At 43.2% G+C, this 24,160-nt stretch overlaps 2 protein-coding genes across 10 annotated transcripts in view; both read left to right on the forward strand.

Annotated features, from left to right (window-relative positions):
* Nucleotides 1-9,700, forward strand: part of plekha5 (pleckstrin homology domain containing, family A member 5) — a 107,963-nt gene extending 98,263 nt beyond the window's left edge. For 8 of the 9 annotated variants that reach the window (XM_035528276.1, XM_035528279.1, XM_035528280.1 and 5 more), the window contains 14 exons: nucleotides 659-739; nucleotides 1,247-1,396; nucleotides 2,004-2,105; nucleotides 2,799-2,907; nucleotides 3,015-3,058; nucleotides 3,301-3,471; nucleotides 4,197-4,317; nucleotides 4,604-4,719; nucleotides 5,555-5,752; nucleotides 7,166-7,288; nucleotides 7,507-7,622; nucleotides 7,806-7,918; nucleotides 8,313-8,427; nucleotides 9,161-9,700. In XM_035528276.1, the coding sequence (XP_035384169.1) occupies nucleotides 659-739; nucleotides 1,247-1,396; nucleotides 2,004-2,105; nucleotides 2,799-2,907; nucleotides 3,015-3,058; nucleotides 3,301-3,471; nucleotides 4,197-4,317; nucleotides 4,604-4,719; nucleotides 5,555-5,752; nucleotides 7,166-7,288; nucleotides 7,507-7,622; nucleotides 7,806-7,918; nucleotides 8,313-8,413 (1,545 nt within the window). In that variant the 3' untranslated portion in view covers nucleotides 8,414-8,427; nucleotides 9,161-9,700. The other variant, XM_035528277.1, reaches the window with a different exon arrangement.
* A 3,617-nt stretch (nucleotides 9,701-13,317) lies between these two features.
* On the forward strand, nucleotides 13,318-23,942 carry aebp2 (AE binding protein 2). The gene is made up of 8 exons (XM_027025623.2): nucleotides 13,318-13,894; nucleotides 17,166-17,376; nucleotides 18,590-18,697; nucleotides 19,307-19,493; nucleotides 19,617-19,741; nucleotides 20,068-20,135; nucleotides 21,672-21,785; nucleotides 23,129-23,942. The coding sequence occupies exons 1-8, from the start codon at nucleotides 13,398-13,400 to the stop codon at nucleotides 23,139-23,141; spliced, it is 1,323 nt and encodes a 440-aa protein (XP_026881424.1). The 5' UTR covers nucleotides 13,318-13,397; the 3' UTR covers nucleotides 23,142-23,942.
* Nucleotides 23,943-24,160: the final 218 nt, after the last annotated feature.

The raw sequence follows: 24,160 nt of genomic DNA on the forward strand, positions 1-24,160 counted from the left end.
GCTGTAGACTAATCCCAGACCAGCACTTAAAGACTCGCTGCAAGTTAGTCATCCATCTGTGTGGGTACCTAAATATATCACCGTTATATCATATCACATGTATCACATATATCTATTAAAATATACTTAAAGAATACACATAATAAAATGAGTCTAAGGTGAAGTATTCCATATATGACTAATAAGACTAAGATGAGACTGAGATGAAGTATTCTCTATATGACTAATGAGACTGAGGTGAGACTGAGGTGAAGTATTCTATATGTTTTCTGTGTATGACTATTGAGACTAAGGTGGGACTAAGGTGAAGTATTCTATATATGACTAATGAGACTAAGGTGACGTATTCTATGTATGACCAATGAGAATAAGGTGAGACTAAGGTGAAGTATTCTATATAAGACTAATGAGACTAAGGTGAAATATTCTATATGTGACTAATGCAGCTTTGAATATGGAATCTGCAGTTGCAAAAGCTCGGAATAACAATGAACACAGAGAACTTACTTTTTAATCTATACTTTTAATCTCTAATATTTGAAACAATAAACATTCATTCTTGTGATATTAGTATGGTGTGTATGCCATCGGCTGCTGTGAGATATTCTGTTATATGTATCATGACATTAGAGGCTCCAGCTGTGTCTTTCTGTTTTAGGCCAAGCTAAGCAGGTTGTGTGAGCAGGGCAAAGTAGTGCAGACACAAGAGGACAAACTACAGCAGCTCCACAGAGAGAAGGTACACCTGACACACGCCTGACCTGACACATGCCTGACCTGACACACGCCGTCCTTACACACCTGAGCACTCTCCACACGCCTTCCTTACACATCTGACCTCACACTCACCGTCCTTACACACCTGACCTGACACACGTCTTCTTACACACTCCTAGGATTGCTTCATGCTTACATGCACACATGCAGGTGCTGCTGTTTTGGAGTTCATCAAGAAGATGTGTGTGTTTATTGGGGGTGAGACTGATGTGTGCATTTATTGGGGTGAGACTGATATGTGTGTTACTGGGGGGTGGGATCAGGGTGTGTGTTATTAGGAGGTGAGATTGGGGTGTGTGTTACTGGGGAGTGAGATTGGGGTGTGTGTTATTTGGGGGGTGAGATTGGTGTGTGTTTATTGAGGTATGTGTTTGGAGGAGTGAAATCAGGGAGTGTGTTGGTGTGTGTTTTGGTTGGTGTATACATATTGTGGAGTGTGTTTATTTGTGTGTGTTTATTGCTGTTGTAGCACACACTGGAGACGGCATTGCTGTCAGCGAGCCAGGAGATAGAGATGAGTGCTGAGAACCCAGGAGCTGTGCAGAGTGTTGTACAGCAGAGAGACGTCCTGCAGAGTGGCCTCCTGAGCACCTGCAGAGAACTGTCCCGTGTCAATGCTGTAAGGACACACACGACGCGCGTGCACACACACACACACACACACACACACACACACACGCAAGCAGACGCACACATACACTCACACGCGCACACACACAGACACGCACACACACACGGACACACACACAAACACACGCAAGCAGACGCACACACACAGACACACAAACACAAACACACGCAAGCAGACGCACACATGCGCACGCACACACACACACACAAACACAAACACACGCAAGCAGACGCACACACACACACAAACACAAACACACGCAAACAGACGCACACACACACGCGCACACACACACACACAAACACAAACACGCGCAAGCAGACGCACACATACACCCACACGCACACACACAGACACACACACACACACACAAACACAAACACACGCAAGCAGACGCACACACACAGACACGCACACACACACAGACGCATGCACGCAGACACACACACGCACACAGACAGGCACGCATGCACACACACAAACACACGCACGCAGGCGCACAAACACCCCCACGCGCACACACGGCGACACACACACACAGACACGTGTGATGCCATAGATCAGAGTCTTTTGTGTTTGTTGGTTTGCCGATCAGGAGCTGGATCGGAGCTGGAGAGAGTATGATAAACTGGAGATCGATGTCACTTTGGCTAAAAGGGACCTGCTGGAACAGCTGGAGGCTCTGGGCAGCCCACAGGTTGAGTCGTACCAACCTAAAACCCCCACCACTCAAATTATTAGTCACACTCCAAGGCTGTGATGAACTTTGTACTTGTGAGGTATTGCATGTGGCAAAATGTGTACATGTATGGGTATTTGTGTGGTGAAATGTGTGTAGGTGTTTGTGTGGTGAAATGTGTTTGTTTGTGTGGTAATGTGTGCATAAAATGTGTGTGTATGTGAATGTATATGGGGGATTGTGTGGTAATAATGTTTGTGTGGGGAGGGTTTGTGTCATAATATGGTTGTGGAGTAAGATGTGTGTATGTGTGGGGGGAGTGTAGTTATGTGTACAAAGTGGTAAGGTAATAATTTGTATTTGCGTGCATTTATGGTAATTTGTGTGCTTGTATGCAGGTTTGTGTGGTAACTCTGCGTGTGTGTGTGTGCGTGTGTGCGTGTGTGTGTGTGTGTGTGTGTGCGCGTGCATGCGTGTGTGTGCGCGTGCGTGCGTGTGCGCGTGTGTGTGTGTGCGCGCGTGTGTGTGTGCGTGTATGTGCGTGTGTGTGCGTGTGTGGGCGCGTGCGTGCGTGTGCGCGCGTGTGTGTGTGTGTGTGTGTGCGTGTCTGTGTGCATGCGCATGCGTGTGTGTGTGTGCGTGTCTGTGTGCGTGCGCATGCGTGCGTGTGTGTGTGCGTGCGTGTGTGTGTGTGTGTGTTTGTGTCCACAGACAGAACCTCCTAGTCATCAGCATGTGCAGATTCAGAAGGAGTTGTGGAGAATTCAGGATGTGATGGAGGCACTGAACAAGAACAAGCCAAAGAGAAGCAGTGAGCCCGGTGAGATATACACACACACACACACACACACACACACACACACACACACGAACACACTATTCATCGCATGCTATCTTCACTGGTTTGTGTGACTTTTTTATGTGCAGGTTTTCCTGGGGCAAGTCCATTATCCAGCCTTCAGAAGAGTGAGGTGTGCATGCCCTGCTCATCTAAGCTGACGTTTCATTTCTGAATAACACAAACAGTGTATAATTTCTCATCACACAACAGCCTTGAAGAGATGTTGTGATTAGCACAGCTTAAACGCACAGCAGGGCTTCTGTCAGCCAGTCGAGATGCACTAGCTGATTTGCACACAGAACTCAGTCTGCAGTTGCCGTTCCCAGCAGAACTGTGATGTTGCGGCTCTGTTGGACTGTATCCCGTGTGCAGGAGTCAGGCTGTGTGCCCCCACGCCCTCCGCTCCCACAGGTCTATGAGGGTGGAGATCGCCCAAGTGTGCCTCCCCCCCCTTGCCCCAGCTCCACCCAGCCCCACGGGCCCCACCCTGCCCCCCACCGGCCTGACGAACGCAAGACCGCCCAACGCAATGGCAGCCATAGCGTAAGAGGCTGCTAATAACCCCAGCCTACCCGCCCTGACCCCACCTGCCCTGAACCCACATGCCCTTACTCCACCTGCCCTGACCCCAACCGCTCCCTAACCCACTTACACCACTGTGACTTCTGGCCTACCACCGTTCCCATAAATAACATACATTCACCATCAATAATGTACATTCATCATCAATAACAAACATTCATAATCAATAATGTACATTCATCAATAATGTACATTCACCATCAATAACATAAATTCATAATCAATAACGAACATTCATCAATAACGTACATTCATCAATAACGCACATTCATCAATAACGTACATTCATCAATAACAAACTTTCATCATCAATAACATACATTTACCATCAACAACATACATTCATCATCAATAATGTACATTCACAATCAATAACGTGTATACAACTGTCAGTTTGGTCATGCAGGATTCACTCATGTTTTACATCAAGTCCCGATATCTGATTGGTCTTTATCAGATACCTGACATCATAACCCCACATATCCCTGACATTTTCTCCATCATATCCTCCCTGAAGTAATGAGACATTGTGTGTGAGTGTGTGTGAGTGTGTGTGTGTGTGTGTGTGTGTGTGTGTATGTGTGTGTATGTGTATGTGTGTGTATGTGAGTGTGAGTGTGTGTGTGTGTGTGTGAGTGTGTGTGAGACAGTAACAGAATATCGTAAGCATGTAACCTTCCCTCCAGGGTCCAGACTACAGGCTGTATAAGAGTGAGCCAGAGCTGACCACCGTAGCTGAGGTGGATGAGAGCAACGGAGAAGAGAAATCTGAACATACTGCAGAGAAAGAGCCCTGCAGTATTAAAGGTACTCAAACCCCTCTTACCAAACACCTATCAAACACCTTTTACCAAACACCTCACACCAAACACTTTGACACCTCATATCAAACCTTGCACCAAACACCTTGTACCAAACTGATTGCACTTAACATCTCACACCAAATATCTTACAACATACACCTCATACCAAACATTTTGTACTGAACACCCCATACCAAACACCTAGCTTCAAACACGCAATAACAAACTAGAATACAAACGTTGCTTGTTTCTCACCAAATCTCATGTTTCGCCATCATTTTCATATCCAGGTGTGTCCTTTCCCGTGGGAGTGGTGAGCCCTAGGAAGAAGTCTCCTTTGCCAGAATCCTCCACTATTGCATCTTACGTGACTTTGAGGAAGAGCAAGAAGCCTGATACAAGAACAGTAAATCCTGTTCATTTAAAATTGTTTTAATCTGTTTGTGTCAAACTTTAGTTTAAGGTTTCCATTTAAGAACTTTATAAAACATCTTTAAAGGACCTGTATAGCTGCATTTCAGTTTTTGTCAGAAATACGGAGTTCAGAAAACAAATTAATACATTTCTATCAGCTTTCAAAACAAATCTCAGAAATGTTTTGTGTTGTGTCATTTCCTTTTATTGGGATTAACTAGCGAAACTGAGTTCTGGGTGAAGTGGCCACTGAGAAACTCTAAAGGGATCTTAGAGGTTTGCCACTGGTTGACCACATGTGTGCTGGACCTCACTGAGTCATAGCATGACCACCTTTACAACACATTCTTATGCAATTCCACAAACACATTTGCTACCACAAAAATGACATCTGTTGTAATGACAGTTGTGTTTGTCCTAATTTGCATGATTACATAATGCCACATTGTCAGGTGAAGTGGGACTGCCAGATGATCAGCAGCTCATTAATATTAGTATATTGCAGAGTGATTCATTAGAGAAAATGTATTTTATGTACGGTGATAATAAGGGTGATTCGAAAAGCTCATCAGAGGGTCATATTTTAAAACACCAGAGCCCATTTTATGCTCTTCTGTGCACAACAGCATCACCCTGAAACAGAAGTGTGGAGATAATTGTAGACTTGCGGCTGGGTTAGCATAGACACACAGAGTTAGCATAAACACACTGGATTAGCAGTGTGGTCCTTCTCTGGTGGTCCTCAGTGTGCACGTGTGTGTGTGTGTGTGTGTGTGTGTGTGTGTGTGTGTGTGTGTGTGTGTGTGACTCTTGTCTACCCTCTACAGGATCGTCCCCACAGTGCAGTTGAGCACATGAGCGGTGTGGAGGGAGTGCGGCAGCGCATGAGTGTTGAGGAGCAGATGGAACGGATTCGGAGGCACCAGCAGGGGGCAGTACGTGAGCGCGACAGAAAGAAGGAGGAGTGCCTGCTTTCTCACAGTCATTCCTTCAGTAAAGAAAACCCCTCCTACTACACCCTGCAGGTAGCAATATCATCTACACACCATGTACTCACTCCACGTTCAGATAACAGTGAGCATGCGATGTCGCTACATCGCATACGTTGCCGACTGTCCGTGAGTTATTGTATAACAAACCAGTGATAAATGTGTAAGACTTCTAAATGTTTAAATGAATAAAACACAAATGTTGATGAGCAGAACACTCTTGAGTAAGTGTTGATGAGTATAACATGTTTAAGTGTCTGAGTATAACACACTTGATTAAGTGTTGATATGTAGGACACTTGAGTAAGTGTTGATGAGTATAACACACTTGATTAAGCGTTGATAAGTAGGACACTTGAGTAAGTGTTGATGAGTATAACATGTTTGATTAAGCATTGATAAGTAGGACACTTGAGTAAGTGTTGATGAGTATAACACACTTGATTAAGCGTTGATAAGTAGGACACTTGAGTAAGTGTTGATGAGTATAACATGTTTGATTAAGTGTTGATAAGTAGGACACTTGAGTAAGTGTTGATGAGTATAACATGTTTGATTAAGTGTTGATAAGTAGGACACTCTTGAGTAAGTGTTGATGAGTATAACATGTTTGATTAAGTGTTGATAAGTAGGGCACTCTTGAGTAAGTGTTGATGAGTATAAACGTCTTGAGTTCATATCCAGATTTTTCCTATGCATGTTTAGCAGTATGTCTGGCACCAAGTGCATATAAATATCTACTCATTTTTTGTTTCCCTTTAACTAATAAAAGCTCTACTCTATTTTTCTTGAAAAAATGCCATCAGCAGATCTTTTGACACTTTTGTATTGTTGCCTATAAACCACACAGGCCCTGTAACCCTAGCTCTGCTCTACTAACCCTAAACCTAACACTAATCCTTGCTATAACCTTGGGTAGGCCCTGCTCCACTTAGTCTCAGCTATGTGTGTCATCAGTGCGAGTCCATGAAGTGGCTGTGTTGCTGTTATGTGTAATGAGTGATCTGTGTAGCAGTGATACTCAGGGAATCAGGGTTACTATGAAATATGCATGACGGTGTCAGGTCTGTAACTGGTCCTGGTGTCCTCAGTATGTCAGTGCAGCAATGTGTCTGTGTCAGGTCTGTAACTGGGCCTGGTGTTCTCAGTATGACAGTACAGCAATGTGTCTGTGTCAAGTCTGTAACTGGGCCTGGTGTTCTCAGTATGACAGTACAGCAGTGCATATGTGTCAGGTCTGTAACTGGTCCTGGTGTCCTTAGCATGGCAGTCACACTCCACAGCACCAGTCATGCACTGCACGGCAAGAGGAACCTCCCTTCATTTGGACTTTAACATCAACAGCAGGATACAGTTCACTCTTTGCTTTATCTGTTTTAACTCTGTGTGTGTGTGTGTGTGTGTGTGTGTGTGTGTGTGTGTGTGTGTGTGTGTGTACATGCATGGCAGATCTACTCAAAGAGCTCGGTGCTGTCTCCAGAGGAACAGGTGGGCAGGAGAAGGGAGATGTCAGTGGGAGAGGCTGAACTAATGAGAGTGACGAGCACTTCTAAAGAGCCCCCACACACACAGGTACTACATCTAAAGAGCCCCACCCACACAGGTACTACATCTAAAGAGCCCCACCCACACAGGTACTACATCTAAGGAGCCTCACCCACACAAGTACCACATCTAAGGAGATTTCATTTGGACCTTACTGATGCGCCTGGACGTACAGCAGTAATACATCAGTGTATTGGATGAGTCACTGTGAGAGCAGTAAGCAAATTCTTCCATTTCCTGTTCAGGAGGCACAGACCGAGGTGGTACCAGATTCAGAACTTAAGGACACGTGTTCCACAGCCAACAGAGATGCAGAGCCACATCAGCAGAGGGCGCCAGCAGAACTCCACCTGGCCAACAGGTAGGAGTGTAAAGTGAACATGTCTGTGTGTGTGCGTGTGTGTGTGTGTGCGTGTGTGTGTGTGTCTGTGTGTGTGTCTGTGTCTGTGTGTGTGTGTGTGTGTGTGTGTGTGTGTGTGAGTATGCATATGTGTGTGTGCCCTACAAATTGCTTGTGTGTGCAGCTCTGTCCTCTGTGTGTTAGCCTGCAGACAGCAGTGATGGTGCGGGTAAACTCAGAGGAGGAGCAGAAACAAGATGACATCATCAAGGCCTCATGTGATGTCACTGCCTCCAAACATGGCAATCTAGTTTCAGGTGAGAGGGAAATATGACAGGACAGTTTCTGTCTGTGAGTCTGTATCTGTTTAGAGACTGTAGACTGCAGACTATAGACTGCAGACTGCACACTATAGACTGCACTGCCCCGTTCAAGAGTCTGTAATCTGATGTGGGTATTATGTTGACTTGTGAATCTTGTCCTGAGCCAAATGTGTGTTCAAGACCCCTTTTTAAATAGTGTAGTTATGACTTCTGTCTCTGCATTGGGTTTGCATCTGTCTGTCTGTCTGTCTCTCTAACTGAGCATCTGTGTGCTCGCGTTTGCACCTGTCTGCCTATCTGTCTGTCTGTCTATCTCTCTAACTTGTGTTTGTCCGTACATGTTTTGATGTGTGATTAACATCTTGCCTGTGTGTCGGTTTGTTTGCAGTGAACAGTGTCTCTGGTGCGACCCAGAGTCCGACCCAGAGCTCCTCCCATTCTCCCTCTCCTCAGCACCTCCCCGATGGCTCCCACTTCATGTGTGTGTAGTGGGGATCAGCCCAGTAAGAACTCGCCGCCAAACCCTGACCCTGTGCCCCCCACTCACACCAACACCACAGTGTAAATACACACCCAGGCCTATGACAGTGGAGTGTTCACCATCATCTAAGACTTAAGCAATTTCAATTATTTAATGAATTATTTAATTATTGTGAATCAAATTTTGTCTTGTTTATTTGTTTGGTTGTTTAAATTTAAATGTATTATAATTTTAGAGTGCTATAAATCCATAAGGAAATTTGTTAGTACCCATAACTGATATATAGTAGATACTGATATATAGTATTTGAGTCTAGCACAGATGTTGTGCCCAACTAATTAATGAATTTTGTAGTGTCTTTGTTAAACGTCCACTGGGGCGGTTGACAGTTTAAACCAGAACAGGTCATTGTTTGTTCCACACGTTTGAAGTTACCATTTAATGCACTGCCTGGTTAATTAATCCAACTGCTGTGTCATTTACAAATCAGCTGACTGCTTGGGAAGTTGATCTTATCCTTAATGTCGACATGAGATTGAGCCAAAGTTTCAGACAACAGTAATTTATACGTCTCCTATTTCTACGAGAAACTAGCATATTTAAAGCTTTTATGTTGTTATATACTCTGACATGTTATACACTATTGTACAAGCCAGTGTATCCTAAAATGTTATGGTACCTGATTCAGTTTTTAAAACAAAACATCTATAAAACAGAGAGTTCTATTAAAGTTTTGGTTGTTATTTTTCTCACAGTGTTCTGAGACATTGAACAGGCCGATGCCACCCCAGCCCCTGCTTGGTGACGTCTAAAACTCGCCTGTCTTTTGCCTGTTATTGGCGTAACATTTCCTGCTGGGAGACCCAGGGCAACACATATAATAAACAAACAAGAATGACACAACTATGAGAACATTAAGGGGTTTTTACTTATTAAAAAAAAGGGAACATTATCGGGGGAAATTACACAACTGTTAGACGATGCAGTGATCCTTTGTAGGTATTAATAATATAATAATAATATTAATATTAATAATATATTTACAAGACTTGAAGCTGCCTAAAATGTCATCTTTATACTTTGTTTCTTTTATTTGGGTCAGATGTAACAGCTTGATGGCACCCAGTTTAGCTGCGTGTCAGCTACACCCCTCCTTGCTTTGACAGAGCAGAATTGAACACAAAGTGTTAAACTCCTGAACTCAGCACCATAGATCCAGCGTGGGCTCAGGACAGAGCAATGTAGACTCAGTCTTTTACTTGGTACAGTGGCAAGAGTGTAGGGTTTGTTGGGGGGGGGGGGGTGTCTGTGTGTGTGTGTGTGTGTGTGTGTGTGTGTGTGTGTGTGTGTGTGTGTGTGTGTGTGTGTGTGTGTGTGTGTGTGCGCGCGCGTGTGTGGGTGCGTGGGTGTGTGTGCGCGTACATGAAAAAAAGCAGAAAAACATTTTCATATACGAATCTAAAGATACAAATGATTAAATCATTAAAAAAAGAAACCTATTCTGTCTCTAAATGTTGGCCAACCTTTTATTTGATTAATTTTCAACAGGAAATCATCTGCCATGTTTTTTCGGACTTTTAACTGAATTTAAATACTGACTGAAATCTGATTTACAGGATTTCCATTTACACCTGAACTTTTTGTATTATCTATCTGTATGAAACACACACGCTGAGCTGGGAAGTGATTATAGGCAGGGCTGTGCAGGATAGACCACAGATCATTCACAAGACCTGCAGCAGCTGTGTGAGCTCAAGCACAGACACCTTAAACACTCACAGAGACCCTAAACACTCACAGAGACCCTAAACACTCACAGGTGAAGGAACCCAAACACAGGTGCTGAAGCAGCACTGTAGTCTGCATGGATAAAACTCACCTGCAGTTGCCTTTGTGAAGCCACTGTCCTGTTTGCCAACCACTACTGAAGAATCCAACAGACAGGTTACATTCTAGTTCTTATTTATGGTATTGTTGTTGTTATTATTATTATTATTATTGTTTTGTTCTGGTTAATAGGATTGAAGAAGTTTATTCTCTTTGAGTTTGTATGAAGGGAAGTGACCCCTGCATTGTGTACAGATATTTCATTATTAGAGCCACAGCTAGGTACTGTCTCTTTCACACACACACACACACACACACACGCACTCACACATGCTCATACTCACAAATGCAGGTACTCACACACACCCATACACAAATACAGTTACCCAGGGGTTCTGCACATAATACGGTCTTCTTAATACAATTTTGATTCTCTTTTGCAATTTTACCCTTAACACTCCAACTTCAGCACTCTTTTCTTTTGCACATTAAACACCTCGTTTATTTTTACTGTAGTATTGTGTTGATGTCATATTATCTGGGTACAGAACATGACGACAGCTCTTTGTACAGGCTGAAACATGATTTCAATAAGGTGCCACTGTACCACAGCAGATGAGAGTATTATTTTGGCTTTATAAACTCCTGTAAGTTGGGTAGAAGTTGGGTAGTGTGTAACAGTGCAGCACTGCTCCCCAATGCAGTCACGAATGTTCTGGCTTATATTTTATTTTTCTATGGCTGAGATTTATTTAACTAGAGTATTAAAGAAAGTATTAAAGATCTTGTGTGGTTTCTTTCCATGGGGTACAGCTCTAGAGGAATATAGCACATGTACAAGTCAAAAGCAATAAGCAGGGATGTGTGTCAACAGTAATGTAGAACATGTAAAGATCATATTGTATATAATGTACACCACACAATAGGCAGAGCAGAACATTATAAAAGGTTATCAGAGTCAATATGCAAACTTCATCTGTTTTATATCATGTGAAATAAATGTTGATGTTGTTATAAATAATGGGTTTTGTTGCAGTGATTTCAGATGTTTGTGCATTCTTCGTGTGTGTGTGTAGAGAGAGAGAGAGAGAGAGAGAGAGATAGATAGATAGATAGATAGATAGATAGATAGATAGATAGATAGATAGATAGATAGATAGATAGATAGATAGATAGATAGATAGATAGATAGATATTTAAGGTTTCCACGGGTGTCTTTGAAATGTTTCTCTGTTTCTGTTTCTCTGGAAATCTTCTGTACTTAACAGTTATGAATATCTCTACGTCTCTTACTACAGTGCAGTGCAGTTACTCACCTGGTACTTCCTTCAGATTTATATCATAACCAGTTAGTTTTGGCCACACCATCACTCACTGCAGTCAGTGGTGGATTATAATACCATGCATACGTCAGTGTGGTACACAAGGTTTCAAGCAGGTGTTGAGAAGTTTCTTACACTGGCTCCTCAGAACCCTCCAGTTCAGCCATGTCTTTGATGGGGTATAAAACACAGGTCTGATGTGTATAGACACCCTTTCAGTTTGATCATGAAAGAGCACAAAATGTATTAAACAGGACATTGTGATACGTGAAGCACTGTGGTGAGTGGGACATGTCATATCATTTTTCAGTTCTTAGCTTATAGGCTCAGTAAGATCTGGCGGATGTACAAAGTATTTTCAAATACACTATAAAGTGCAGTACTTACATTATTTATTTATTGTGGTAATAAGCAAATACGCTGCTGAAATGTATGGCGGCATGTTTCCGCATCTTTAGCGCCATCTGCTGGATGTGCTCTTGTTCTACAGCTGATAGTATATTCTTATAGCTATGAAGGGCACTAGATTTACTTTGCATTCATTTTCCTATTTCATAGCTCACATTCTCACGATCAGTGCAGAATATGTCTGGGGAAACGTGAATGACCTGTTCATGTGTCCATGTACAGGTGAATGGGGTTTTATAAGTTCACTTTTGTACATTTTCATTAAGAAACAATAATATACATATCAGTAAGTGCACACGATGGCAGTTTACAGACAGCCTTATATGTTTGAATAAGTGTAGAATTATCAGAAAGAACCAGTAAGGTTGTACATAAACATTTAACATACATTTTAACTGTAAATTCCCAGAGACATATAATAGCAGACACTGCTAAATGCCATCTGAGCCTGAAGAATAGCTGAAGCTAAACGTAACACTAGTGAGTAGTGATGAGGTCTGTATTAGATGTCCTTCACAGAACAAGAACAAAATGCAGGTCAGAGAGTAGAAATGTCAGTACTGGAAGTACTGGAAGTGTTTGGGGAATCAGGTTTGTAAAGTCATTATGGATGCAACACATGGTTCTTGCAAAAATGTTTAGTACACTTATAATGTTCTCAGGAGTGAAGGTCTTCATTTGATGAGACTCAGTAGTGTCTCAATAGAAGACTCAGTACATATATGCATTATATATATATATATATATATATATATATATATATATATAAAATATATATGTATGTGTGTGTGTGTATGTATAATATATATATATGTATAAATGTATGTATATATATACACACACATATATATATATATATATATATATATATATATATATATATGAATATATATATGTACATAGAAAATGTACATATGTATACATATGAATATATATGTACATATATGTACACACACACACACACATATATATATACATATATAAATATATATATATTTATATTTATATATATAGATACATTTATTTATATATATTTATATATATATATATATATATATATATATATATATATATATATATATGTGTGTGTGTGTGTATATATGTATATATACTCTATGCCTTTTTTGAGTGAAAGATAAGTATTTTCTCTGCTACTGCTTTTTATTAATTCATAGCAGATGCGTAGTATATGTCTCTTACACGGGATACATCCTTAAGAAAAACTCAAATTCACATTTCACTGAAAACACAAACCAGGCTGTTTGAAGAAGTGCGAACACGTGGAGGCGCAGGCGCTGACGTCACACGGCTCCGCCCATCACGTCCGTGCGCAACATTACTGTGTGCTCGCGGAGAACAGCAAGTGTCCGCATTTCTGTTCGCTCGCGCTTCTTACGTTTATTTACATACATAAAAGCAAGTTTTGGCGATTAGAATGGCCACCACAACCTGCGATGCGTCTGAGCAAGACTCTTCCAACCCTGGCGACCACAATGGCACTTTAGAGCGCGAGGACAGACGCGAGGGCCTGCGTGCTTCGCGTCAGGAACCGGGCGATCACGTTAAGATGGACGAGCACCGCGAGCCCGGCGAGGTGACACGGGAAGAGAAACCCGTGAGCGCGGATAACGAACCTCGGGGAAGCCCGGGTACCGACGGGGACGTGCGCTTGGAGGCTAAAGGAGAGCCGGAGGCCAGCGTGCTGGAGAAGCGCCACGAGGAGAAGAGCTCCGGTAGCGCGCGGGCGGCAGACGTGACGAGCGAGCTGAAGCGAGAACAAAGAGAGGAGAGCGTGCCCTCTCCCGGGGAGTGCGGCGCGAGCAAACGGGAGGAGTGCGTGCACAAAGCGGGCCACGGAGCCAAGCGCAGGGCCAGCGTGGAGATGTCGTCGTCTGACGGAGAGCCGCTCAGCCGCGTGGACTCGGAGGACAGGTTTGAACATCGTGCGCCTGCAGCCCAATCCTAGCGTAACACTAAACGCGAGCGCTTACACGACATCAACCGACACGTGTCCACGCGCTGGAGGTTTGTTCTCGTGATGCCTCCTCCTGCACGTTAGTGGGTTAAACATCATCGCGCCTGTATACGATGCTTCCTACTCTCTTTGGGCCCCTAACCGCTCCTGAAGCCTCACGTTACTTATTTGCTAATATGTGGAACTGCTTATGTCATTATACAAAATTCACACATCTATTATTGTGTTTTGAAGCCTAGACTGAGAAGGTTTTTTTTTTGTTTTTTTTTTAATCCTATAACATATAACCACTTGAACATCAAATCAAAGTTGATTCGTTACATAGTCATACACAGTATAACTGGCAGTGAAGTACCTTTGGTGACTGCTCTGCCCATAGCCGAGGAGAGATACAGAAAAATATACAGATCAGAGTAACAAGGTGTTCTGACACAGATTAGGCCCAATTGGCACTGTCTTTGAATATTGCTTCCGAACTTTGGCAGGAAACTAAACTTACTGTATCATCGTTATCAATATCACAAATCTGTTTATCTCTTGTGTTCACTGGGGATGCTTTTATTTAGACACATGAGTTTCTCTTAACCACATTCCAACATCTTGAATAAGAGAGAGACGTGGGGGCTTTTGGGCAGAAAAGTGCCTTCTAAAATGCACTTTGCAGTGGACACACTGGCGAGCCTAAAGCACATGCCCTCTGTGTAGGTGCGAGCGTCACACGACCCCTCCATGTGACATCTTTTAGATATTTGCATGTGGGGTTTTTTTCTTCAAGAATAATGCGTGTATCACAGCTGGACGCTGTTTGTGTAATTGCTTTGAATGTTGGAATTTTGTCTTGTAATTTTGGCTGTTGTAGTTTGATGAATTGTTCTTTCAGGTTCTTTTGGGCTCCCTCCCACCGATGTCTAGGGATGAGATTTAGTCTGTTAACAGCTGTTTTCTCATTGCCTCCAGCAGCTCCTCAAAAAATACACAAAAAATCAGTTTCTTCAAATCCCCTTCTAATCAAAACCAGTGCTTTGTATGAAATGAGCTTAAATGCTCCTGTAGTTCTCCGGTGGTGCAGAGACAGACATTTTCTGTTCTAGAAGTACTATACACAATCCATGTAAAGTTTTTACCCACAGTTCACTCTTACACTGATCAACACAGATCCAAGTGCGATATGGTTTTCATGATGAGGAAATCCTGAATTTTTCCAGGATGATGATGATGATTCCAATAGAAATGTGGTTAGAATTCTCATGTTCTTGTATCTTTGAGAGCTTGTTCAGCCCTGCTGGTTATGGACGGGGAATTTTTAAGGAAGTCCAGTCATAACTGTCCGTTCCAGCTGTCTGTAGAAGTTAATTCAGCTATGTTGATTTGGCCATGCCATGTATATTACATATATATACTACAGACATTGTTGGCCATGTGGTCTAAAACTAGTTTACATTTATGGAATTTCACAGCTTTTTTCCAAAGTGACTTAGAATTCTTACTGAACACAACTTGAGTAATTGAGTAACAACAGTCCCTCCATTACAGACCCACCGTAGATGTACAGGGTCTATAGACTTAAACCTGCACCATTATTAGAGACTGTGTGTGTGTGTCTTAATAAAAAATATATATATATATATATATATATATATCAGTGCTATAAAGTGTTTTAAGGGTCATTAAAATGTCAATGTATCAATATAGTTCCTGTCATGAAATAATTTTCGTGTCTGTTAGAGATTTTTAAATGCTTTCAATCTATTTTAACTGCCACGGTATTACTGAACCATAATAATGATCACGTTATGAAGGAACGTGTTCATATCATCCCTGCTGTGGCCGTCAGAGGAGATTTGGAGTTTAAAATGATCAGTTTCTCAATAAATATCATGAATGAGCTACTGATTGCTATTTAATTGTATCATGTTACATCGTCTGGGAATATCAGGGTAAAACTGTAAAATCTGTGTGGGTATGAATGAGGCCCAAGTGTTTTTCAGGATATAATTGGGTTAGTGATGCATAGTACAGCACACTTGATGACAGCTGTGTGCGCCATGGGGAGCGTGAGACAGACACAGCACAGGGTGCACACAGGCCCAAGACAGCACAGGGCGCACACAGGCCCAAGACAGCACAGGGCGCACACAGCCACAGAGCTTTCAGATTAGGGCTTGGGTTAATCCTCACTTGGGCCCAGTTAACACTCAGGTGCTTTGAAAAGGTCAGACATTTTAGTTCCAGTGAAGTGTGTGTTTGGGGGCACAGACAGCTGGAGGGGCCAGACAGGCAGAGTTGTCCTCCATTATTATCCAGCCTGGGGTTTTATGTCTCGTGGATGTGAGCAGTTAAGTTTGAAAAGGCAGCAACAGATTGACACAGGAAGTGTGTGAGGGGCGGTTGTGTCCTTCCCTCTCCTCCACTCTGTGCGTGCAAGGGATTGTGTTACAGGACAGGCGTCCTTGTGTGTGTTTGTCTGTGTGTGTGTGTGTGCACGCAAGGTAACACATTACAGGACAGGCGTCCCCATGTGAGGAGCGTGTTGCAGACCAGGCGCGCGCGTGTGGGAGCGTGTTACAGACCAGGGGCGCGCGTGTTGGAGCGTGTTACAGACCAGGCGCGCGCGTGTGGGAGCGTGTTACAAACCAGGCGCGCGCGTGTGGGAGCGTGTTACAGACCAGGCGCACGCGTGTGGGAGCGTGTTACAGACCAGGCGCACGCGTGTGGGAGCGTGTTACAGGACGGGTGTCATGCTCTCCCCTCTGCCTCACCACCGTTACACACCTCCTGCTCAGTGTGGTGGGACTTGGGTGCACTGATGTTGTCCACTTCAGTGTAAAAGCTTGGAAGTGTGTTGCACAGATGCAGGCAATGCGCTCTAGTTGGAAGTGAAGTTCAAATTATTTAAATTATTAAATTATTTTGCCGTCTCTTTTGTTCTGGTGCTGCTTGTATTTTCTGGATCTAGTACTGGGTGGGTTCACAGTTCTCATCATGGTTTTAATGTCACATCGTTGAAGTAAAAAACTAGAACAAGTTCATTTTTACGTAAAGAAAGTATTTAGTAACATGTTATGCGATTCTTAGAAGCAGGAATGCGAGAATGTGGAACTATACAAAGACAATTTCCATATTTTTGTAAAAAGAGTTTATCACTAAGTCTTAACGCGTCACCTTATGAACTGCATGTATGTCATACATAGAGGTTTGTGTATCTAAGGGTGTGTGTGTCTGTTTCAGTATCAGCAGCACCCTGATGGACATTGAGAGTACGGCATCCAGTGGTCGCTCCACACCAGCCATGATGAACGGCCATGCTGTGGTGTCCTCGGCGTGCCCTAAAGGGTCCTCGTACCCCTGCTGCTGGGACCAGTGCTCCCTCCTGTTCAGCAGCAGTCCGGACCTGGCCGAGCACATCCGCGGCGTGCACGTGGATGGCCAACGTGGGGGGGTCAGTTTCACACTGCCGGGAATCTGCACCGTCACACAGGCAGACGACGCTTAAAAAATACCTTTTTTACTGACCATTTTGACTCAGCATATGATATTTGTCAGCTATCTTTGACTTTGCTGATATCGGTTTGGTCAATGAAATGAAAACTAAAACTTCTTGGTGAAAAATAGCTACATGAAAATGTAAGTAATTTAAATGAAAAACACCTAAACTCCACCTAAAAGTGCAGGCAGATACAACACACCCCCCCCACACCCGCTTTTCCAATCAATCGTATTCATCCATTCTGCTAAAACATAATTATAATTACTGTTGTTTAAGGAAATCTCACCAGCTAATATTTAGCTTACTGAAATTATTTAACTGGTGTTGACTGATCCTGTTGTGACAATTGAACAGTGAGTCGGTAGCTCACTAGCTGTTGCTAACACAACTCACATATGAATAAAGCAAAGATGTGAGAAAATGTTGAAAAAGTTTTAAAAAGTTTTAAAAAATCAATTTGGCTCTAATAATAAACATACTAAAAGCAATGTAAAATAATTGCTTAAAATATGGCAATCAGATTTCAAGAAAAGACTAAAGATAAAAACTAAGTTGAAAGGTGCTGCTAAAATCTGGTGATAAATGAGCTGTAACAAAGCTGAGTCTTACAATTTTGCTCTTTCATTTAAAAAATATAAATTATTAAATCATTTAAAAATCTTTTTAGGATATAATTATACATGGTCATGAACCACAGAATATCATTTAGCATTATAATAATTCTAGAAAACTTAGAGGGAATTGAATACTGCTACTACCACTGTGATATTTCTACATTTCCTGTTTAGTTATAATCAAAAATGATTTAAGTTCTTTTTTTTAAAAGCTAGATAATTTTAGTCACCAATGTTATAAGAAATTTTAATACTGAGCCATCCGTTATAGAAACAGCTGAAATACAACTAGGAGTGTAACCTCCCACAGTTTGTGGCAGTGACATGCTGGATTGCGCTGTGTGTGTGTGTGGGTGTGTGGGTGTGTGGGTGTGTGGGTGTGTGGGTGTGGGTGTGTGTGTGTGGGTGTGTGTGTGTGTGTGTGGGTGGGTGTATGTGGGTGGGTGGGTGTGTATGTGTGTGTGTGGGTGTATGTATGTGTGTGTGTGGGGGTGTGTGGGTGTGTGTGTGCGGGTGCGTGTGTGTGTGTGTGTGGGTTTTCTCTGTGCCAGGTGTTTGTGTGTCTGTGGAAAGGCTGTAAAGTGTACAATACCCCTTCCACCAGTCAGAGCTGGCTGCAGAGACACATGCTGTCCCACAGTGGGGACAAACCTTTCAAGGTACGACGCACCTCACACCTCCTCTGTGAGGAGCCTTTATGCCCCAGTCCATCACTAGTTAAATGCTCACTATTGCCAGTGTCATTTTTGCACTTTAATGCATTGGATTGAAACGTTTTTTGTAAATGACCACTGTTTTGGTTGACCGTTAAAGAACCAGAGTTTATAATCCAGTGCTGTCCCATAACTGCATAAGAGAGTGTTGAGCTATGTAACTGAGCACTGCTGTTGGCTGTTGTTAGCTGATATCGTATTTTTCTTATTGGCAGCTAGTAATTGAATAATAAACTAAATTAAAAACAATTATTTAGGGTCTGTGTATTAATTTCTTTGATAAGGAGACATAAGATAGACAGTGGACATAACCAGCTATAAGGCCTGACAGGGAGACTGTGACTGGCTGAGTGAACATTAACCCTGACCTATAGAACAGGAAACCAATCCTTAAAAATGTACACACCTGTCCCCAGCAATAGGGATACATTTTAATGCAGTCAGAACAAAGTGTCGTGATTTGTTTCATTTATGCTGATATAAAAGAAAAATGTAACACGCACTGTTGGAATGCCGTTTCCTCTTGCTCTCATTTTATTTCCCTTCTTTGTTCAGTGTGTAGTGGGTGGCTGCAATGCCACTTTTGCCTCCCAGGGGGGGCTAGCACGCCATGTGCCCACCCACTTCAGCTCCCAAAGCTCCTCCAAGCTGTCCAGCCAAGCCAAGCTGAAGGAGGAATCTCCTTCCAAAGCTGGGATCAACAAGCGGCGGAAACTCAAGAACAAGCGTCGGCGGTCCCTGCGTGAGTGTTGTCCACCTGCTCCCATCACCCCACTGCCTCCTCCATCGCCACATCTGCTTTGTGATGTTCTGGCGTTCCCGCATGTCTGTTGTGTCTTTTGTAACCCGTCCTGCCTCTTCACAGCTCGCCCCCATGACTTCTTTGATGCACAGACTATGGATGCCATCCGCCATCGTGCCATCTGCCTTAATCTGGCAACCCACATTGAAAGCCAGGGCAAAGGTCACAGTGTGGTGTTCCACAGCACGGTGAGTCTGGATGACCTGCTGCCGCGCCGACACACGCAGCGTGCGCGTGCATCTGCTTGGCATGAAGTTTCTGGGTGGTGATTTGGGGATGCCGTTAGTGGGTGGTGTGAGGTGGTGGCATTAGTGGGTGGTGTTGGCTCTGGGTCTTGAGCCACTCTGGGACACTAATGAAAGCAGTAATGGGGCAGATACCAGGGTTAGAGCAGTTATCAGGGTTAGGCTTACATACCCACTTGTTTTCACATGCCAAGACACCGTCATGCCTTCTTGTTTTGTGCCCTTTAAAACTATACGTATCTTTTAAATCTAACCCGTTCTATATCTAGGTCATTGCAAGGCGAAAGGAAGATTCTGGGAAAGTGAAGCTGCTGCTTCACTGGACTCCGGAGGACATGTGAGTACAGGAACGCCGCCCCCTACTGGAGACAGCCCAGAATGTCAGCCACTTATAACATGCTCATTACTTTTATTTATATATATATATATATATCTCATACACACACACAAGGTTTTCTCGCTGTGACATTAGGACTCTCACTCTTGTGCTTGGTAAAAGCCTGCGTCTGTCTGCTCTGCTTGCTCTCTTCCAGTGTAATTCACTCTCTCGCGTTGTAGCCACATCCAGCCTTGCTGTTTGTCTAAGGCTCTGGGTTCAATACCTTTTAAAGGAACTCTTTCTTGTTTCCAAAATCAAGACAAGATGACCTTTCACAAGTCACCATTAATGACCCCGAAATTACATACAGGCAAGAATTATTTGGGTATTTTCTTGATTTAGTGAATGTTGAGACGTGGGTGGTGTCTGGTGTAAATATTGTTTTCCTCTGTCCTGCCACTGGCCTGCTGTTTCATCTCTTTCAGAGGGTTTACAGTAGATCTTTAACCTTTCAGATGCTGCTGAGACATCAGTGATATTAGATCACCTCACCTTTACTTAAATATTTCTATTTCTCGATATGTTGACCATAAAACTTGTATTCAGGAAACAACGTAGTTGTGTTGACTGGAGTGTTCCAGTGGCTGGTGGTGGTAGCGTGTGAGAGAGAGTACGATCCTGGTCTCACGGGAGCTATTCTAAAGACCACATCAATCTGGAACTTGAACAAGGGATGTCAGCTCAGCGATAACCCCAAGAAAGCTCCTGCCCCAGGGGACTATATTTAAAACACAGATTTTTGGGTCACTGGAAGAAGCAAAACAATACTCCTTCGTGGAAAAAACATCTAAAAAATATAATCTCTCTGTAGAATGTTTTAGCGGAGTTGGATGCATACATGAAACACTGAGTCCCTGAATTCCACATACGGTATACGATTTGGTTTATGCTGCAAAACGTTTACCTCTATTTCAGAAATATTCTCACAGTCCAGTGATTTGTGTAGTTGGAGGTGATGGGTTTGATACTGTTGGTCTGAGAGGTGATGAGTGTGATACTGTTGTGGACGGGCTCTTGGTATCACTGATATGTTGTACAGTGACCCATCTTGTTAAATAAGTACCAGCTACAACCAGACCCCCCACCTCTGACCCCTCATCTCATGCCTGTTCAGTGGGGAGCTCACTGCTGAGGTTGAGAGATTGCCATGTGCGCTTTGGCCTCAGGAAACGAGAGAAGAGGCTTGTCAAATGACAACCTGATTGTGCCAGCAGTGCTAGATAGCAGGCTAGTCCTGCCACCACTGTGGTCTTGGGCATGTTGTTCCTACAGTGCCTAGTGGGCCTGCTGTGATGTGATGAGTGAACATTCATGTGTAAGAGCTCCTCAGGAGGTTTTGCGCAGCATGCTGTATAAGATGTGTAAGAATCATATTCTTTTGAGGGTATTTAACACCGTCGGACGCTGCTGTGTGCTCGCTTGGCCGTGTCAGCCTCTCTAGCTCAGGTACTGTGATTGATTATTTCATGTAAGACGTTCCTTCTCTCTGCACAGCCTGCCGGACTCGTGGGTGAGCGAGAGCGACCGGCCGCAGATGAAGACCAAAGTGGTGCATCTGTCTCAACTGCCCCAGGACACTGCTGTTCTACTGGACCCAAACATCTACAGGCAAGACACACCAACCACGTCTCCTATGACAGATGCTCCAGTGCTTGCACTCAGCTGTTCAAAAGAACTCAATCAGCACGTGTGTGTGTGTGTGTGTGTGCGCGCAAGCGCGCGCACTAATGCCAAATCCTGCAGTTACTCATGAGACTATGGAACTTGTATGGACTACACATGAAACTGGACGATGGCTTTCATTTATATTAAATTGGCTAATTTTACCTCAAGTGGGTTATTGCACTTAAATTCTCCACCAGGTGGCGCCAGTTACTTGTAGCAGTAGAATGTGGATGTGCTGGGTTGTTCTAGCTGGACAAACAGAAGCCGTTATCAGGACAGCAGCAATGGAAATCACCAGCATTCAGTAATGAGGGTATTTGTCTTCTTGGGAGGGAAAATCTATTCATTGAAATAAATTTCTGATAATGTATTGGATTCACTTGAACAGCAAGCTCACCTAATTGCAAAAAACGAAACTAGTAGTCACAAACTCTTGGTATTGTGCTGTCTGTCTGCGGTGTGACTGGCAGGCTTTCCCCTACAGCACACACCACAGCAGAGAGCTGCTGTTTCCAGGCAGTGGATGGTTCTTTACCAGCACACCCAATACAGAGCAGTGACTGGAGGAGTGGCAAACCTGACAGCATCACAGTTATTTATTTAAGAATCAGTTAATTTCCCTACAGAGAGTGTAGGTGTGATTTATTTATGTCTGGAAAAACATTTAAAAAACAAATGAGTTTTGTTTGGAGCAGTTAACTTCTGGCTTAGTCCAACTGGATTAATATTGATCATATTTTTGTGTATAATTTCCTGATTTCTCCATCGTGTGTGTGTGTGTGGAGTGGTTCTGCTCTGTGTGCTGGTGTGATGCAGTAGTCTGAAGGGTGGGTCCTGCACATGCCACTGTTTTGTGATTAACAGTGTAACGCTCCTGGTTCTGATTTGGCGTCTGTGAGGAGTTTGTTTACATGGACTCTCAGTATGACCTTTGGTGCAGTGGAATTAGAAGCATGTGGAGTATGTTGGTTAAGGCCTGCCTTCCTGTGGGGGAAATGCGTGGATCCCTGATGTTGAGGCCACTGCAGCCAACAGTAAACCAGCCACTCAAACGTACAGGAGGCGAACTGTGTTTGTATGCGCACGCGTGCGTATGCTCAACGTGCAACGTATGTGCGTGTGCATGAATGCATTCGTGCATGCGCTGGTTCTGGCTGGGATATGACTTGTTTTCTTTACTGTGTGTACTTATCATATTTGATCTGTGCAAACATCTTGCTCTCTGTCTGAGTGTACGAGAGTAATCGCCTGCCCTGCTGAAATGGATATTTTCTCTCTTTTTATAGGATGTTTTTATAGGAGCAGTGGAGTCTGTCATGGCCTGCTGATGTTCCCAGACTAAAGTGGACGGGTGGATGTTTAGAGATGGGAGTCGTGGCTTCAGGCTTCTTTCACCCCTTCTTCTTTTTGTTGTTTTCTAATGCCGAAAGTCTGCCAAAGCATGCAGTGAAATTTAATATGTTTTTATCCCTTGAGGAGGAAAAAAGTTGCACAATAGCAAACTGACTGGTGCTGAACTTTTTAAAAGTTTTAGTTTTTCTTATACCACTTTTCTCTGTTCATTCGTAACCCTCCTGAGGTTTATGGGTGTCTTGTAGATGCATTTGTTCAGAAAGTGCCCATGTAAATATTCCTGGAGATTTGTAATATATTTTTGTACTGCAAAATTTCAAGATTTTACTGTATTGTAGATAGCTGTAATATTCCACAAGCTTTAGGAGAGTACTGTACAGAATGATAGATAGCTTGGAACAAAATGTGTTCCTTTTTTTAAAATGAAGGCCGTCAAAGTGTAGATGTAGTGTCAGGGTAGATATTATGAACCCCTTCTCATGCCAGTCTTTGTCACATACTGGTATATCAGGTTCTGATGTGAATGGTAAGGATGTTTTTTAATGCTCTTTGTGACTTACTCAAACCATACAAGCCAAGGACCATATAGACATCTCAAATGAATGGTGCTACAGCTAACACTAGCGTTTTAGACTAAACTAGAAAAGCTTTTAGATGAATAATAATGGTGCTCTATAATTCATGGGGTGTTCCACCACAGTGTTCTGTTGGATCTGAACTGTCTTTGTAGTAAATCGGAGAATGATATAGTTGTCTGTCTGACTTTCTCTCACTGCGTGGCTCTGCGTGCTGTGCTCTCCAATTTGAGGCCAATGGTTTGTGCTGTGCGTTTCCCTGCTGGACTGGTGTTAGCCCAGCCCTTCTACATGCCTGCATCTCACACAGCACTTTTGTTTAGCGGGAGCTCGGAGGCCAGGGGCATCTGGGAGTCATTTCTCTCTGCCCAGATTTGCGGGCACTGTGTG

This window comes from Electrophorus electricus, chromosome 7 (assembly GCF_013358815.1).
Source record: "Electrophorus electricus isolate fEleEle1 chromosome 7, fEleEle1.pri, whole genome shotgun sequence".
Classification (NCBI taxonomy): Eukaryota; Metazoa; Chordata; class Actinopteri; order Gymnotiformes; family Gymnotidae; genus Electrophorus; species Electrophorus electricus.